Source organism: Haplochromis burtoni, unplaced genomic scaffold (assembly GCF_018398535.1).
Source record: "Haplochromis burtoni strain Fernald_Lab_line unplaced genomic scaffold, NCSU_Asbu1 Contig_234, whole genome shotgun sequence".
NCBI lineage: Eukaryota > Metazoa > Chordata > Actinopteri > Cichliformes > Cichlidae > Haplochromis > Haplochromis burtoni.
Window position 1 is genome coordinate 617,185 of NW_024582595.1, and position 16,938 is coordinate 634,122.

General features: G+C 40.4%; 1 protein-coding gene across 12 annotated transcripts in view; it reads right to left on the reverse strand.

The window, feature by feature from the left end:
• Window positions 1–1,139: 1,139 nt before the first annotated feature.
• Window positions 1,140–16,938, reverse strand: part of robo2 (roundabout, axon guidance receptor, homolog 2 (Drosophila)) — a 259,000-nt gene continuing 243,201 nt past the window's right edge. For 10 of the 12 annotated variants that reach the window (XM_014338483.2, XM_014338481.2, XM_005937499.3 and 7 more), the window contains 8 exons: window positions 14,895–15,054; window positions 12,412–12,675; window positions 11,287–11,504; window positions 7,159–7,341; window positions 6,517–6,675; window positions 6,131–6,397; window positions 4,531–4,722; window positions 1,140–4,097 (listed from right to left, as the gene is read on the reverse strand). In XM_014338483.2, the coding sequence (XP_014193969.1) occupies window positions 4,096–4,097; window positions 4,531–4,722; window positions 6,131–6,397; window positions 6,517–6,675; window positions 7,159–7,341; window positions 11,287–11,504; window positions 12,412–12,675; window positions 14,895–15,054 (1,445 nt within the window). In that variant the 3' untranslated portion in view covers window positions 1,140–4,095. The remainder of the gene's footprint in view (window positions 4,098–4,530; window positions 4,723–6,130; window positions 6,398–6,516; window positions 6,676–7,158; window positions 7,342–11,286; window positions 11,505–12,411; window positions 12,676–14,894; window positions 15,055–16,938) is intronic. The other 2 variants (XM_005937501.3, XM_005937505.3) reach the window with 2 other exon arrangements.

The following is a 16,938-nucleotide window of genomic DNA, read 5'->3' on the forward strand; positions in this document are numbered from 1 at the left end:
CCAAGGCTATGGAGCTGGTAACACATTCTGAACATATCACATCTACGTGGAACATTTTTAAGGGCTCAAAAGGTCTAAATAGCTCATTTTTTGTGGTTATGATTCATTCCATGGGCACCTTCATTAAAATCCAGAACAACCACTGTTATACCCAAAATTTTGCTTATTTGAGACCAGAGCAGGTAGTTTGTACTGCCTGTGCCGGTATGTGAACTACTCCTTCATAAAAAAGTAAGAATAGAATTATTTGTTGGGCTTTTTAATACATTTAGGTGGCAATGTAATTAATTTTTATCCATTTTCTTAACCACTTATGTGATTTAGGATCCCAGTACGGTAGGAGCTTATCTCATTTGTGATAGCTTGAGAGGTGGAATACACCTTGGGCAAGCTGCCAGTCCACCACAGGGCTATCACATAGAAACAGCCATTCACACCTATGTCCAGATTAACATCACCAATTACCTGACATGCAAACATGCAAACTCAACACAGAAAGGCCCCAGGCTCTGGCTGGCTGATTCAGCCCCTGGACTTTCTTGCTTTAGGTGACAGTGTACCACCATGCAGCCTGCTTGTTTATACCTGAATGTTAATGCCGATACAGAGGCTGTTCCTAATTTTATGCACCCCGTTCTACACCACTTCTTTCACAAGTTTTTTGGAGAATTTTCACAGATTTTAGTTTGAGCTCTGTGCAAGAGAGCTTGAAAGCAAGCTGCCTGTCTCAGTGATTTAGGAGATTTGGGTTTGTGTTTGAAGCTGCTCTTCTGGAAGGATCAAGGCAGGGATTGGTTTGACATAAAACGCATAGCTGAGTCAGGAACCCTTTTAAACACACAGTGAGCTAAACATCTCTACTGCATACACACACAGCACAAAATAAACTACACTTGTGCTGTTGCTGAGTCAAACACTATTAAGATATTAGCAGGGCCATGTTTTGTAGAAAAAAGGCAAACTTGCATTTTTAATGTTGCAGCTGCAGTGCAAGTATCCAAGAAAAACTGAATATTTAACCTTGAAAATAATCTTGTTTGACTGTATTTTTGTATGTACTGTATGTATTTTGTCTGTCATACTGTGTCGAATCTGACCTCCCGCGCTATAGTCTTTCTATCACAGACAAAGCCATTTTCCATTTTTCAAAAATATTTTATTTGATATTGATCCAGGTACAAGGAAATAAAAGAACATGGATTTATCTTACAGGACGTGGGAATGAAGCTGTAAAAGTTTATTTTCTTGATCCACTCTCTTCTTGGACATGCAAGTGAATACAGAAGGTGGTTTACAGGGGAAAAAAAGGAGAATGTACCGTACTGTAGAAATGGCATTGGATCAGGGTGTCGACCTCACCCTTTACTGTACAGAAAGACTTCACCCAACACCTTTCTCTTTTTGTCATTTTTAATCCTCTTTTATAGCAAAAAAGGCAACACACAGATAGGCTACAAAGAACCAACAATATTGAGAAAATGAACAAAGGAGAGGAAAAGCACTTTTATCCTTTGTCCTCCTGACAAGCAAATTGTGAGCATTTTTACTCCTTGTGTTGAAAGGATTGTAAGTTTCTTCAGTTTTGACATGAGAAGAGCAGTGCAGTGAACATGCAAGACGAAGAGTGACGACTACTGACCCGGCACTTCACCATGCTGTGAGCACAGTGTGCCTTTCATCTCATTATGGCCTCGCTGCTCGGCTCTGACACCAAACTTTACAAGGAACAAAAAAAAACACATTTTATATCTCACAAATCTTTATGCATATTTCACAATATACTTTTATTATCATTTTAATAAATACAAAACGACACTGTGATTTAAAAGAAAACAATGAGTATTAAAGAGACACTAAAACGCATTAGACAATCTTAATTTGGTATGTTCTTTTACTGACATCTTAAGGTGGATGAACCAGCACATTATACTCAAAGTCCACAGCAGAAAAGAAAAGAGGGGACGACAGAATCAGACATGAGAGGGATAAACTGTCAATGGAAATGGAATGGCATAATCAAGTGGAGATGCGTATGGATATATACACATATATACACATACATAAACACCACCAGAATGTAAAATAACCTGAGATACTCTTTGCACCTCATTTCCAGAACACTGGCCACTGGGTGGATGGTAAAAAAAAACCAAAATGACATGGCATGACGACAACAGTACAACAGCATCTGATGGCCTTTAGTTTCCCACCCCCCCTTTATCAACATTAGCAGTACAAAAAAAGACAAAACAAACAGTCATTAAACCACAAAAATCCTGAACATTAATATTGAAAACATTGTTTTAAGCAGCGTTTTGGAGTCCATAAAAGGCATACAAAGAAACAAGCTTCTCATTAAAAAAAGGACAACCAAAAAAGAAAAAAAAGTCATTGAAAAAGACAACAATTGAGAATCAGAGGCTGAGAAGTTGAAAGCGGCAAAACATAAGTGTGCGTGTGTTGTGGCAGTCGGGCAGACAGAAAGTGTTCTGCTCCACACTCGGGTTGCACACATGGAGGCAGTGAGACCTACTAGTTAATATACAAGGCCTTTCTCCATTTTCTCTCCACTCACAGCTACGTTGTAAAACATACGCACTCATTTTTATCCCTTAACATCACTGACACAAGACTGTGCTGATCTTAGCATACTGGAGGCCAACCACCGCTTCTGTAGATTTCATTAATGAACAGCACCCAGCTGAACCCAGCAGGTCGGTGTGTTGTTTTCCTGGATCATACTGTACCCAGTGACAACATCACAAACGCCAAAGAGTAAGTGCTGTAAAAATCAAACAATTACAAAAATATTAGTAACCAAAAGACAATAAAATGAAACAAACAAACAAAAACACAAAAGATGTAAACAATTGCTGTTGTTCCACTCATGATTTAGGAGTAACATTACCACTAATAACAATAAATGCTCCTTTGTTTGTGTTTCCTACCTATTAAGGCCATAGAAGAATCACAAATCTGCCTTTGTAAGTGCTCCGACCGGACTGCAGCATGTGGATAGATTTCAGCGACTCCTCCCTTTTAACCGTTTTATTCTAAGTGTGCTGTTTTACTGAATTATTTAGGTAGTAAAACCTAATAGAAATGAAAAAAAGAAAAAGAATTTGAAATGCTCGGAAACCCTTGTACTAGAATGGAGCCAATGCTTGGAGTTGCCCCCAAACATCGAAAACTAGATATTTCTATTATTTTAGGGGTTAAATAACCAACTACAGCAATACAGAATCCTTTCTGTACTTCTTTTGGCCTCGTATCTGTCCTTCAGACCCTCAGGAACCTTGTGTGTCTGCCACCCAATTTGTCTCAACTGTGGAAATGGGTGCCTTATTTGTTGCTGTCTGTGAGCAAAGCATTACTCTTTAATATCTCTCTGTACATTAGCATATATTTTTCTTCTCTCTACTTTACAGTACAGAAACTCCTCTTCACATATTCTTCCGGTTCTTCATGTCAGCAGGAGCTATGTTTTTTTGTGCTTATCACCAAAAATTGCAGTGCAAAAACAATAATTAATAATAACAATAATAATGATAATAATTAATGGTAGCTATCAACAAACAATGGATTATAAAACAATTATTTTATGGCACAACAGCCACTCATTTCACATATAATACAAATAACCAGATAAAACCCAACTGTTCCTGTATATGGAAATAAAAAGCTCAAACAGAATCAGGCTTGCATAGCAATGCAACAACAAGTTAAAGAATATATTTACAGGAAACAAAATCCCCTTTTCCTCAAGGGCAGTTACCAGAAAATTTGTTCTCTTATAGATGTTTTGATTTTTTTCTTTTTTAACTTGCCTTTTTCTAACAAAAAGAAAATTGGAGTAAGGTAGGAGGTGGAAAATATTTTCTTGAGGACAAAAAACATAGTAAGATGTACAGTATGTCTGTGTCTATACATCGCATTTACAGTTCTGTGACACTGTTTTTCTCCGTAGTTCTCATTGCTGCACTGCTTCCCTCTGAGAACACACAGGTAAGGACAAAGTTCACTACCCCGGTAAAGAGGGTGTCACTCTTCCAAAGAGAGAACAGGTTCTCTCCAGTTTAAACTGCAGGCAGATCACTCTGTGAGAAGAGGAATAAAAGAAAACATTAGGATTGGGAAAAAAAGAGAAAAAAATTGTTTGCTTTAAGTAAAGAACCTAATAAACATGTTGGGAGGCATTTTTGCCAGGAATTCAAAGGAAACAGCTGGACTGACTCTTTCCCAAGTTAAAACAATAACTGCCAGTATAATAAAATCTAAGTTGAATCCATCCACTTACACAAACACTGACAAGCTTTTGCAGGAAATATATACTGAAACAGCCAGACACACTTAACACAGGAAGTGTGCACAAGTAGGGTGGATAAACTGTTGTTTGGCAAGATGCAGTTATAGTAATTTTATGGTAAGCATTGCTGCACTACAAAACTTGCCCTTTTTTACTGCAGTATATGTGCCGTGCCATATACCATAAAACACTGCTGTCAAACATCAAAGTACTAAATTACTCACATAACTCTCCTGAGTACTGTCCTTGTCCGTTGGTCCCCAGAAATTCAGCATGCTCTGTGGCGGTCCACTGCTGTGGTTGTCGTGGACCCTCAGTCTTGCGTGGCCCTGTTGAGCCCTTGGAGGAGCCTGTGCCAGAACTGTGGCCACCAGGGGAAGGGAACGATGGTTTACTATATGGCAAACACCCCTCTTCTAAAAACACACACATAGGAACCGAGAGGCATACTTTAAGTTTGAACTTTTATTATTGCAGTGTTACACATCTTGCATCTGATGCATGGAGACAAAGAACACTTTGCAACCACCACCCCACACTCTTGACATCTGCAGAGTGGCCGTGCCAACGAGCAATGCCAGGGCGTGCCACGGAGAGGACTCTCAGCTTCGCACATGGCCTTGCAGCCACCACCCTTACGATGAGGGTAAATACAATAACAGGGGGACTACTGGCTGCTGTGGCACCTCCTGCTGCAGGGCAACATAACATTGACCCTCAGTAGTCTCCATCATTGCGTGAAATCTCATCAAACTGCTCCCCACTGCTCTGCTAATGACTGTAATATAGCCTTCCCTGACCTCACTGGAGCCTACTGCAAATCAGTCAGTGCACTGAAACATGAGGGAATTCACCTACAGTGTTTTTCGTAAAAATGCTGATTGTGACACCTGTCTTTGTCTCACAGCCTCAGATTAACTGTCTGAGAAACTCCTGGCACAAAGAGTCCAAGGAGCGCAGCATGAAGAGCTCTAACGGTCACAAACAAACAGGCGTGTGCACACATAAGATTAATGAACACACACACAGATGGAGTGTAGAGAGCTGCTGTTTGTGTGAGAAGAGAAAGCTAAAGCGATTAGAGTGCATTTCAGTTGCTGGGGCCTCCTGCCTTACTTGGAGTGGAGCAGGCTGGTACTGGCAACAGTTACAGGGGCATTACGGTGGCTGAGGGAGGGCTGAGGGGGGCATTCTGGAAACCAGAGCAAGTGGCAGACAGTGCAATCTGTTCATGGGAGCCCAGTCTCAAAGCAGCATGACTAACTTCAACACAATCACTTAGAGAAAAATCCCCAACCGCAAAGGCACAGCAGCAGCTAAACTCCTGTGTTATTGTTGTTTTCTGGCCATAATGAAAGGAATTATCTTTGTATTAAAATAAATAGTTCAGTCATTAACAAGAAATATTCCACTTCCCTTTTGACTTCACTTGCTTTGAAAATAATGTTATTTTTCTTGCTAATGAATGGTTTTATGTGAGTATAATTATTTTATAGATTTTGTTTTAGGTTGCAAAGTGCATTTTTTAACAAATAAAAAGGATGAATTGTTTATGTGAGCAAAATGTAATGTGCTTTCCTGAACAACAGCAGCAAGACAAACATTTCCAATTGGTTATTACATTAATTCATAAAAAAAACTTTAAGTCCTAACAACCACATGGAAAGCCTCACCTGACTTTCAGCCTAATGCTTTTGCAATTGTTGTAACCCATTAGCGCACACATTGTTGCATACTATGCTTTAAAGTGAAATTTTATCTCTGTGTTAGCCTTAATGCATTAATGCCTGTTCCCGTTTTATGGCTAAATATTTTCATCTGCACCTGTTTTGTGGCCCCTGCGGCCATCATCAGCTCGGTCTGCAGAGCCCAGCCTGTCTTGAACCTGGCGATGATGTTCCAAAGAAGTGCGCGTCTGTCTGTCAATAGAGCTCTTCATGTCTTCTGGCCCACACAGGGATCCTGAAATAGGCGGGCGCTCTAAGGAAGAAGCCTTCCTATCTGTTGGGGGCGCCATGCTGTTTATACTGCGGCCCCCCTGGATACGGCCCTGCCCCTGACAGGGAGGAGGCTCAGGTGGAGGAGGTAGGTCTGTGCCAAGAGAAAACCACACTAAATCAACTGAATACATGAGTTATGTATATATTACCATAACCCCTTTTTTTAAATTTAAATTTTCAAAATGTGTTTTTGGTTGCTTCCTCCCTCACCGTCTGCACCAGCATCTCTCCGATGGGGTGTTGTGCCCTGACTTCTGGGTTTGCGAGTTGGCCTAGTGGCCCTCTGGTGGCCCAAGCTGTGTGTGCCGACTGTGCTGCCATCTGTTGAAAATGGACTGCTGGGCCGAGGCCTATGGGACAAGCCTTTACCTGCAGGAGGGATAAAGGACCACAGGCCAGATGGTTAGTAAAGATATTACGGAGCCAACAGTGAAGTCAAAACAGTCATCAGGAAAAGGAAAAGTTATCAATCAAGATCCAGCAAGCCTAATAGGGGAAAAAGGTAAATGTTTTCATTAGAAAGGAGAGCATTTGGTTGAAGTCCTTAAAAGGTTTTAAGCATAGCATATCACCCAGATATTACACAATGCACCAAAGAAAGCAGAGGCAGATCAGAGCTAAGTCACATTTAAGGATCAGGAAATACCCGCAATGTAGCCATATAGAGCAGGTACCATGCACAACCTGGGCACAGCATCCAAAAGCAACAGAAAAGAAAATAACAAGGCAGCATTATGGGGAAAACATCAGCCAATGGATGACAGGAGGAACAATTAGAACAGAGATGAAAAGATAATTTGTCAGTGGCAGACGGTCCAGCCCAGCAATGGATATCTGGTCCCACACACCAACCTCTCTTGCTGAGGCTAGTGCCCTCAAGGCGATAGCCTGCCTTGTCTGCAGCAGCCACCAGGGCCTGGGCAAAACTGCAGTGGGTAAAAATCGAGCCATCAGATGAACTGCCCAGACTGGACCTATGGCTGGAGAAATTACGGTCATCTTCTGAGGCCGAGCCCCACCCATTCACCATGGACCCTGTAGAACACCATAGGTTTCAGCATAGATGTTTGTGTGTGTTTATGTGAGTATGTGTGTAAATGGATAGTTATTTATCTGAAACACTCACGCTGAAATCCCAAGCTCATACAGATTCAACAGCTATAGCCTCTATGGATATATGAGCTCACATTCTGAACATCTGTGCTTTGATTAGACATTTAGATGAATAAACCTATTGAGTGGTCTTAAAAAAAAGAAGCAATATGAATATTGTACACTTAAATGAATTAAATTTGCTGTGGGGCATTTCTGTTCTTGCAGGTGAGCGCTTTGTATAGTCATTCTGTTCTGGCATGCCCTCTTTCATCTATTATAAACACACACATTGCATACACACACACACAAAAGTGCACATTTACACACACCAGAATATACACAGTGGAACAGCAGGACTGTCATCAACTTATTTTGCACGTCTTTTGATAAAGAACAATGAGCGCACCTGTGCAGAGCAGAGTTAGCTACACGACTGCCTCAGGTGACATCTCACAAAACATCGTATTGAATCAAACACCTGGAGGTATGCGCACAGTTTTTTTTTTTAGTCCCGTTTAAAAATGCACAACCATCGCTGTCTAAAAATGTGCAGTAGTTTTAAGAAAAATACAGGTTTTAACTTCTATGTGCACAGCACTTTAATGATTTAAAATTCTATGAGCATTAATCAATATACTGCTCAATAAGCTACAACAACACAAGCGAGTATTTTTACAGGATCAAAGGGGCACAAATAAATAAAATGTGTATATATTGTCAGGCTTTTGGCTTATATGCTACTATATTTCTTTATGCCTTCATTTTTCTTCCTTCGCATAAAAAGCTAGGCCAGCACTTTAAATATAAAAGCATCACTCTGCCAATAAAAATATGCCATTTTGGCAAGCAAAAACACAGAGAACAGTCGGCTAATGTGACAGCTTTCAGTGGGACTGGTTTGGCAGTCTTTGCTAAAGTGGCATAAACCCAAGCACTCAGCTCACACACACTATCCTTCCCTCACACAGAGCGATGTGATTGGACAAACTGGTGTAACACAGAATTGGGGAGATGTGAGGCTAAAGGTTGCTTAGAGAACGGTGGGGACAAAAGTTAGCAGCAGGATTCATTAAAAGGTCAGGATAATACAAAGGTAGCAGATTCTTGGCCCAGGACTGCTGCATATTGCAGGCTGTGATTCAAATGAACACAACTAACACATGAGGGTGCTCTCTCAGATGGCACTTCCCTTTGCAACACAATAGAGCACATTAACAATTGGACATAAAACTTGTTAATATCACTGTGGTTTATTTTACCAGACACACTGGGAAATCCCCTTCAAAGGCTTCTCCAACTTCCCCATCTGTGAGTCTCTTTGTCTGTAACCAGATGTCTCAAAGAGACTGTAACTTAGTCACTGGTTGTGACTTTATGGAATTGCACTTTCAACAGAAGAGATTGCAACATCTTTTCACTCCTATTGCAGGGAAATTCTCTCAGATTAATGGAAACTTCTATAAAATATAGGCTTGCATAAGGTAGAGTACCCCCTTACACATCCCATTTTCACAGAGCAAACTGAAATCGAAGGCAACTAGTTTGAGCCCTCCATCTTTCCTGGCCATTTTCTTTGAAATTCTTTTCTAAGAGTTTTTCACTAAGAAAGAAAGACAGCAATTCCACTGGGTCCAATCCTCCCACAAAGAATAGAGCAGATAATGAAGTATAGGCAGTGCCAGCCAAAGCACTGAAGCTTCCAAGTCCTTTCGGCTCAGCGAAGGAACACTGCCTCAGCAAATCACATCACAGAATGACTTTTCAGTTGCTCTAACTGCCACTTTCTACTGCAGAACCTCTGGAGCACTTCTATTCTCAGAAACAGCAATCCAATCAAACTGTGATCATTCTAACATAATTTGATAAAAATTCAATCTAGTTTTCTTTTTGCCCTAGAAATATAACTTTTTTTGGCTCCAGACCAAGGTTTGCTCTACATATCTGCCATTTTATCACATCTTGAAAAAGAGCAATGGGCCAAACTGTGTTCTCGAAAAAACGCTGGCCGACACCCACAAGTGTTATATGCACTGATAGAGCAAGACCAGTAAATGCTAGGCGGATGGAGGGCAGTAAAACCCAGGCTGCCTCCCTCCTGCCACTAAAACTGATTTACACTGACGGGAACCCTAATCTGCATGTCGTTAAGTAGGAAAATCATTCCCCCTGATGAGCAGGCGTCTACCTGCCACCAGGAGATCTGACCCCACACCTCGCAAACCTGGCAAGACTTTATGGGTGAGTAATCGCCCAGAACAGCCAAGCTTTCAAGTCATTGTACGCATAACAGCTTCACTGCCACCACATCTTAGCTGTGCATGACCTATATAGAGCCAAGTAATACCTACGTGTTCACCTCAACTCTGTAGCTCGTGCAAGCAATCGCTCTGCAATACCACCACAACAGGAGGAGTTACATTTATCAGCTAAAAATAAGTTGCCTTAACTCAGAGCATGGAATAACGCATTGGAAAACCTGTGCAGACAGTCCGCTGGTGAAAAATGCCCCTGAGGAGAGTGCAGGTTCTTTTCTTCTTTTTTTTCTGGAACATCACTGAAAAGTTAGATTTACTGGCCTTTGGTGTAACATTATGAAAACAGACCTATTTCCATATTATTAAAACAATGACAAATCCATCAAGCGACGCTTGACAGCAATCTCACTCCTGCCCCTCCCCTGTTTGTGTAGCCTTAAAACGGTGGCTACAATAAATCTCAGCAGCGTCTCCCCTTTTCCCTCTCTTCCTCCTGCTCACCCCGGAGCTGGGGCCGTGTCTGTGTTGTCAAACGATGGGGTGAGAGGCAGACTTGGAGAGAGATAAAAAGAAATAGTGCTGTCTTCAGAGTAATACAGTGGAGGAGAGATGCAGCAGATTAGGGCCCCGTTGCCGCTTTATATTCCTCTAAATACATCAGCAGCAGCATGTGTCAGTGCTACCAAAACCACTGTTCCATCATCCCCTGGAAAACCACTCTTTAATGTTTCTACTGACAGGGTAGGCCAATATACAGCACTGTTTGTCTTCTTATTTTTGAGCTTTCTCTCTCAGATAGCCCAGCTCCTTCGATTTTTTGCTCTCTTCCTTATTCTTACCACCCATAAATGTCTCAATATAGCCTTTATTTTTCAGTGTTTACACACATAACCTGATGGATACACAGTATCACAGGTCAACACTAAACTAGAATTTTCTACCAAACCTATTCCCCATATGTCACTTTTATCATAAAAGTCCATTTTTGCACTTTTACCCCTTTACATTGCAGATGGATAGTCAGGCCTGGTCAGTATGATAGCAGCAATCCAGAACCCAGCTCCTCCACTGCAATGTCATGCCCTTCATATGTCCCCTCAACAGACGGCTGTAAAAGTTTTCAGTGAGTTGTAAAAATGGAAATGGTGCCTCTAGTCTGGAATGGAATATGCCGCACGTGAAATTTATTTCAAATCTCCTCGGGAAGATACGGTTGGCTCTGGCTCCGGAGCTGTGTGCAAGTTAAATCACAGTCACTCTCCCCTACCCTCTCCCTCCTCTTAATTTCCCTCTCACTATCCTGTTTAAAATTCATGGACTTTCTTATCTGTTTTCTTTTTTGAAAATGATAATTGTAATTCCCCAGAGCCTGCCAAAGGTGCTTAAAAAACTTGATTGAGGGCCAAAAATTAACACACCAAAGTCATGAAGAACGTGTTATGAACAGCAATCCATTTGCCGTTAAACAAGATGTAACAACGATGGGAGTTGAATGCATTTTACCTGCTTATGGACATTTGAATAAAAAGAAACAAATCCCATTTACTTATGCATTAAAATAAATTATACTGCGGTTAACAACATTAGGTTAAAGCCCCGCTGGCTCCAGATACAAATCCAACAGCCTTACCTGTTAAAGAGCTGTCCAGGTTGTCCATGCTAGACCCTGGTGTGTGCTCAATTCCGCGGGGATGCCTGGCTCCATAGCCTTCATCCTCCTCCTCATCTTCCTCCTCCTCCTCCTCATCATCAGGCAGGTCAGTCTCCAGGTCGGAAACCATTGTGCTCGACACGTAGCCCACTGGAGGAGCTGGAGCCTGGGGAGGAAGAGAGCCTCCCTGCATGTGCCTGGTAAAAAAAAATTAAAATAAATAAATACTCCATATAATCTGATATTGGGGAATGTGGAGCGGTGATGACTATTGAACGTATAACATGTGGTTGCATGTGGAAATGTAGAGCTAATTACAGAGACCTGTATTATGTGGGCCGCTGAATAAATATGGACAATTTCACTAATTCCACAGTGCAGCTTGTATGCTAACACAATGACCTACTAATTGCTGCTGTGGATGGTATAAAGGGATGCTCTCCAGGCCTGTCGACACATGGCTGTCACCTCAGTGGCAGCCTGCTCTGCTGACAGTCACGTTTGTTAGAGGAGTGCAAAGTCTTTGACGCGGTTTGCAGTGGGAATTGGTTGTAATTACTGGCCCTCTGGTGTTGTCAGAGATGCTCTCTAACCAACAGAGTCATTACCGGGTAACATGACATCTCCTTCCTGACAAGGCTTCCCAGCTCTCCCACTACCACCCACTTCACTATTATGAATGAATGCCAGTCTCTCATTCTCTGCGCGTTGCTGACAGAATGAAGCATGGTCTTCATCTGACTTGCATGAGCACAACAATGGAATGCACCGTACAAGTGTAGGGGGAGTAAACAACCATGGGTACGAAATTGTGTCTCTTAGAGTGAGCAAAATACAGTAGTCGCCTAAGTGGTAGCATGGGCCCATTAAAATGGAATGATTAATGGGTTTATCTCTGCTGCACACACAGTTGACATGAGGAATACTGCAGGAACAGAATAAATCCTGGAAGCAATAAACAGGAACACAATGTACAGTAAGCACTGTAAAATAAAAACAATGCATGTACGACTACAACAGTATATCTGTCTAGATAAATAGATTGATAGGACTGCAGTATCTAATTTAAATATTTACAATGCTTTTTAATGCTGCTGTGTTTACCATGTTTGTTTTGCCATGTCCAGTTGGTACGCTCTGGTCAGCTCATCCAAATGGGCCTGGAGCATGGGCTGCATCTCATCTCGGGGAGAGGGGGTCAGGGTGGCTGTGGACTGCTGTCCAAAAGACACAGCAGCGGGGGATGAGGCGACTCCCCGGATAGGCGGGGTGGGAACCCTTTCTTCCTCTTCCTCCAGCTCATCCTCCATGCCCTGGTGGAGATATGTCTGCACAGGCATGGGCGGTCCCCAACCATCGCTCTCATACCTGAGGGAAAATGCATGTTTACCACACAAATGTAGTTAAGGTTACATATAGCCGGAGCAAGAGCTATAAGCTGTTATTTTTGTTACTGATTAATATCGACTTATTTTTACTATTTAGTATTTTCCCAATTATCAACCAACGAGTTTATCTGAAAATACCAGAAGCATTTGATGGACTTAAAAAATAAGGAGCTTGGAGGTTTAATCACCACAACCGAAAATGATAATCTACTAATTTAATTTAGCACAGCTTGCTGATTTTAAAGCTATGCATGTTTTATAGAAAGCAAACTGGAAAGTATGGACAGACATAGTAATGGCATTACTGTAGATGTGTGATATTGTCAGTGTCTGCAAGTAAAAGACGATTGAGAAAAGTAGATAGCATAAAAAAAAATATGTCAAAAGAAACTGATTTGTGCTAACACAGTTTTGTGACCTTCTCCAACTTTCATTGGACAGCAATTTGTTATACAACAGTCCTGATTAGAATTACAGTTGGTGTCAAGCTTCAATTCCTCATAGCTGTGCTTATACATGCTGAAATAATACTAGCCATAAAGAAGGTGTTCATTATAGAAATTTGTCAGGGCACACTCCATAGGACATAACTGTTTTAATCTGCTGCCATTAAGAGCACCCTCAGATTTACAGTGCATGAGACTCTTCATTTGCCAGATAGCCTATTAAAGCAGATGACTCTCCCAGATTGGAAATGGGAGTAAGAGGACATGGTGCCAACTGGACCAAAGAGAGACACTCTCACAATCACTTACACAAGTTACTGTTAGTTCACACTTAAAGTACAGCGTTGATTTACTGCATTTACCACACAAAATCCATTTCCATCCATGTTTACCAGGTAAACTATCACATTCACCCCCACAGCTAATGTAGAATCCCCAATTAACCTAACAACTATCTCTTTGGACCGTGGCTGGAAGCTTGATTCAAGAGGAAACTAACGCAAAAACAAGACAACAGGCAAACTCTACAAAGAAAGGCTGTGAGGCAACAGTGCAAACCACTGCACCATTACATTAAATGAAAATTAAACAAAAAATATCAGATGTCTGGTACGGCATTAATCATTTATAAGAATCCAGCTTTTTATATCAACTTCAGCCTCAGTGTGTGTGGATAAATCTATCTTTACAAAACAGGACTATTAGGAGGGGTTTTTTCCCCACTATGGAATTCATCAGCGAGATTAAGCCAAAGCTACCCATATGTCTACAAACTCACAAAGACAGACATGTTTTATTTTCATTTATTTTATAGATAGAAAAACGGGTCAGCAGATAGTTTGATTGGCACCCATCTGTATGTGGGTTTTTGTGTAAGAGCCCTGTGCAAAAGAGCAAGTGTGCTGCCTGTAGAGACTATACACGCATTGATTCTTTGCTTCTTGTCAGATTTGCAGTACTAAGTCAATAAACTCAGTGAGGTACAGTCAGATGACATTAATGCAGAATGCAACCAGATTTAGTGTGTTGCTTATACAAGAAGTTGTTGGACATCATCTATATCGTTTTGCTTTCTGTGATCATTTCTTTTGTACTGCCATTTTTATTTTGTGTGTAGCTAGCTGCCCACAAAACACACAAAATATTACTTGGAACAGGTTTATTTTTCTCCCTCTTGCGCTTCCACATGAGCTCATGCTTCTTCTCTTCAATATCAGAATTGCCAGTTACAAAGCTTCTGTGTATGACTTCTTAGCCTCCTAAATTTTTCCTAAAAGCCTTAACTTGGCTACAACAGATTTTCAATGACAGTGGACACAATATTTTTAAACAAATTCTTGACAGCATGACTTGTATTTGAGCTGACTTTCAAAAAATAATTTAAAAGTTGTAATGTCTTAATTGTCTGGGTATAGACAGGATTAGTAGACTAAAATAGAATGACGTATTACATTTGGTTGCTCCAAAAAACAGGAGGCCCAGTGTGAAATGGGAGGTGATCCAGAAAACAACATAATTGGGTCAAATGGGCTGTAAAAGTTAATGAAAAATAATGACAAATACAAAAAAGGAGAGCAGTTTGAAAGATTTTGTATCTGATCGTTTGGTTAAAATAAAACTTGCGTTGTGCTTCATTTTCTACTGAAAACTGAGCTGTAAAGTGTGTATGTTGTTTCTATGCATTTAAATGGTTTTTCATTATCCATTCAAGATGGAATTATTTGTGTGTATTTTTTTATATTAGCAGACATACCCTCCCCCGTCGTGGTGATCATTGGGATAATGGTCCATCTCAGTACCAGGGAGAGGGTGAACAGGAGGAGGGGGCAGGGGAACGTTGGCCCAATTGGACCCATTGGCTTTAGTAGGTTTAGAGCCAGCCTTTGTTTTCTTCTTCTTTCCTCCCTTTCCACCTAGAAAAGATGAGACACAGTATGAAACTGTATGAAAACAACACTGTATACAAAAACCAATTAAAAACGAATAAACAACTGGGAGAGCATTTGCCATCTGACAAATGTCTATTATAAATAAACTCAAATTATTCTAAACACACTACTTGGTTTACAAATCCATTTGGACTGTTTCAACACAGCCTTGGAAAGTCGTACACATTTTCAAACACAAGATTTCAATGCGCTCCTGCCTATCAGCGCTTCCATAGAAAACCTCAAGGTTGCCTGATGAAAAGCATGCTTTCATTGATTGATTGGCTGAAAAGCCTCAAATCTCCATAGAAACAGAAGAGAACTGCAGTAAACGAGGCTGAGGCAGACCTTTGTGCTCCACCCATCCCTCAGCGTCCCCTTTCACACCGGGCATTGGGTTCCACAATGAAATATCTCACTTCACAGCATCATCATAATGAATGGCTTGTGTAGTGTCGATGTGTCCCTAATGGAATTCACTGAGAGTCTATTACTACTTTCATTTCTTTTATTACACCGGAGAGCCGCTAACCCCATCTATTTCCACTCATATCCCTCCAACACCAGATTCTACCTGGTCCCATCCATCTTTATAAATCTGCCAGCCAGTTCAATACCAAGTTTTATATGATTTGGTCACTTTGGAAGAAACCTTTATTTGTTTATTTTTTTTTTTTCTTTAAAAGATATTTGACTTCAAATCTTAAAAACAAAACCACCAAAAATATATCCTGGAAAAAGATTTCCTGTTTTTTTTATGGCTATTTGAATATTTTTTTTAATCTAGTTTCTATAATAATTTTTTATTTATATGTAATGTATCTTATATCTACCACTTCATTAGGGGCAATTCAACAGCTCTGCCATGAATCCTACTTTTTCAGGTTTTGCAGACACCTTTTAAGAAACATGATAATTCCACGTGTATGATATTGAGATTATAGCAGATACTAAACTGCATTATACTGTGGTTAAAGGTCTTCTGCACATTTACCCCATCATGCATATTAAATTTGCTTCATGGCCAAAACATCTTAAGATCCATGAAATGAAATTATGCTTCATGATGTTCTGTACTGTATTTTGACTTTCAGTGCTACAGTAAAAGTGGACACTGTTTTTAAATAAATGAAAATAAAAATATACTTAATAGTCACAGTAAATATGTTTTTTATAACATTATTGGTGGTTAGTATTACTTTGTATTATTCTGAGAAAAGAACATTTTAATGTCTTTTCATCTGAAGGTTCACCATGCATATGTCTGAGTTTTACAACCCTGTAGCACACAACCAATATGTGGGAATTAATATTAGTATTTGAATGTTAGATTGTGCATGGGCGAGGAGACTGGAATCTTCTGTGGATTATGTCAGGCTCTTCCTACATGTAAACACCTTGCAATCCATAAAATAACCTCAGCCTGACATCACCACCAATACTGAAAGCTATTTTTGGGAATCTCTGCTAAACACATTTGTTTTTGTCATCTGTTGGTTAGCCTTTGCTGCCAAAGGCCTGTAATCACTTTTTCCACTGGCCCAAAAAGCTGCCAGTATGGCATTTTATGCAATGTAACATCACGCACGCTAACGTAATGTAATGAAGTAACTTGGCTCAGACATGGTAAAAAAATATCTGTCATCAAAAGACATTTACAGAAGCAATAGAGTACATCTTGACCATCTCTTTTTATGAATACCAGACAGCAGGAAAATCAGAAACAGTGGGCAGTTTGTTTTTAATCCAAAAAGTATAGATTTTTCTGCTATTAAGACTTACCTGCAAGAATGACAAAAACACTTTAATGAAAGGTGAGCATGGTTAAAAAAAACAAACCCAAAACAAGTAATAATACTGGCACTAGAG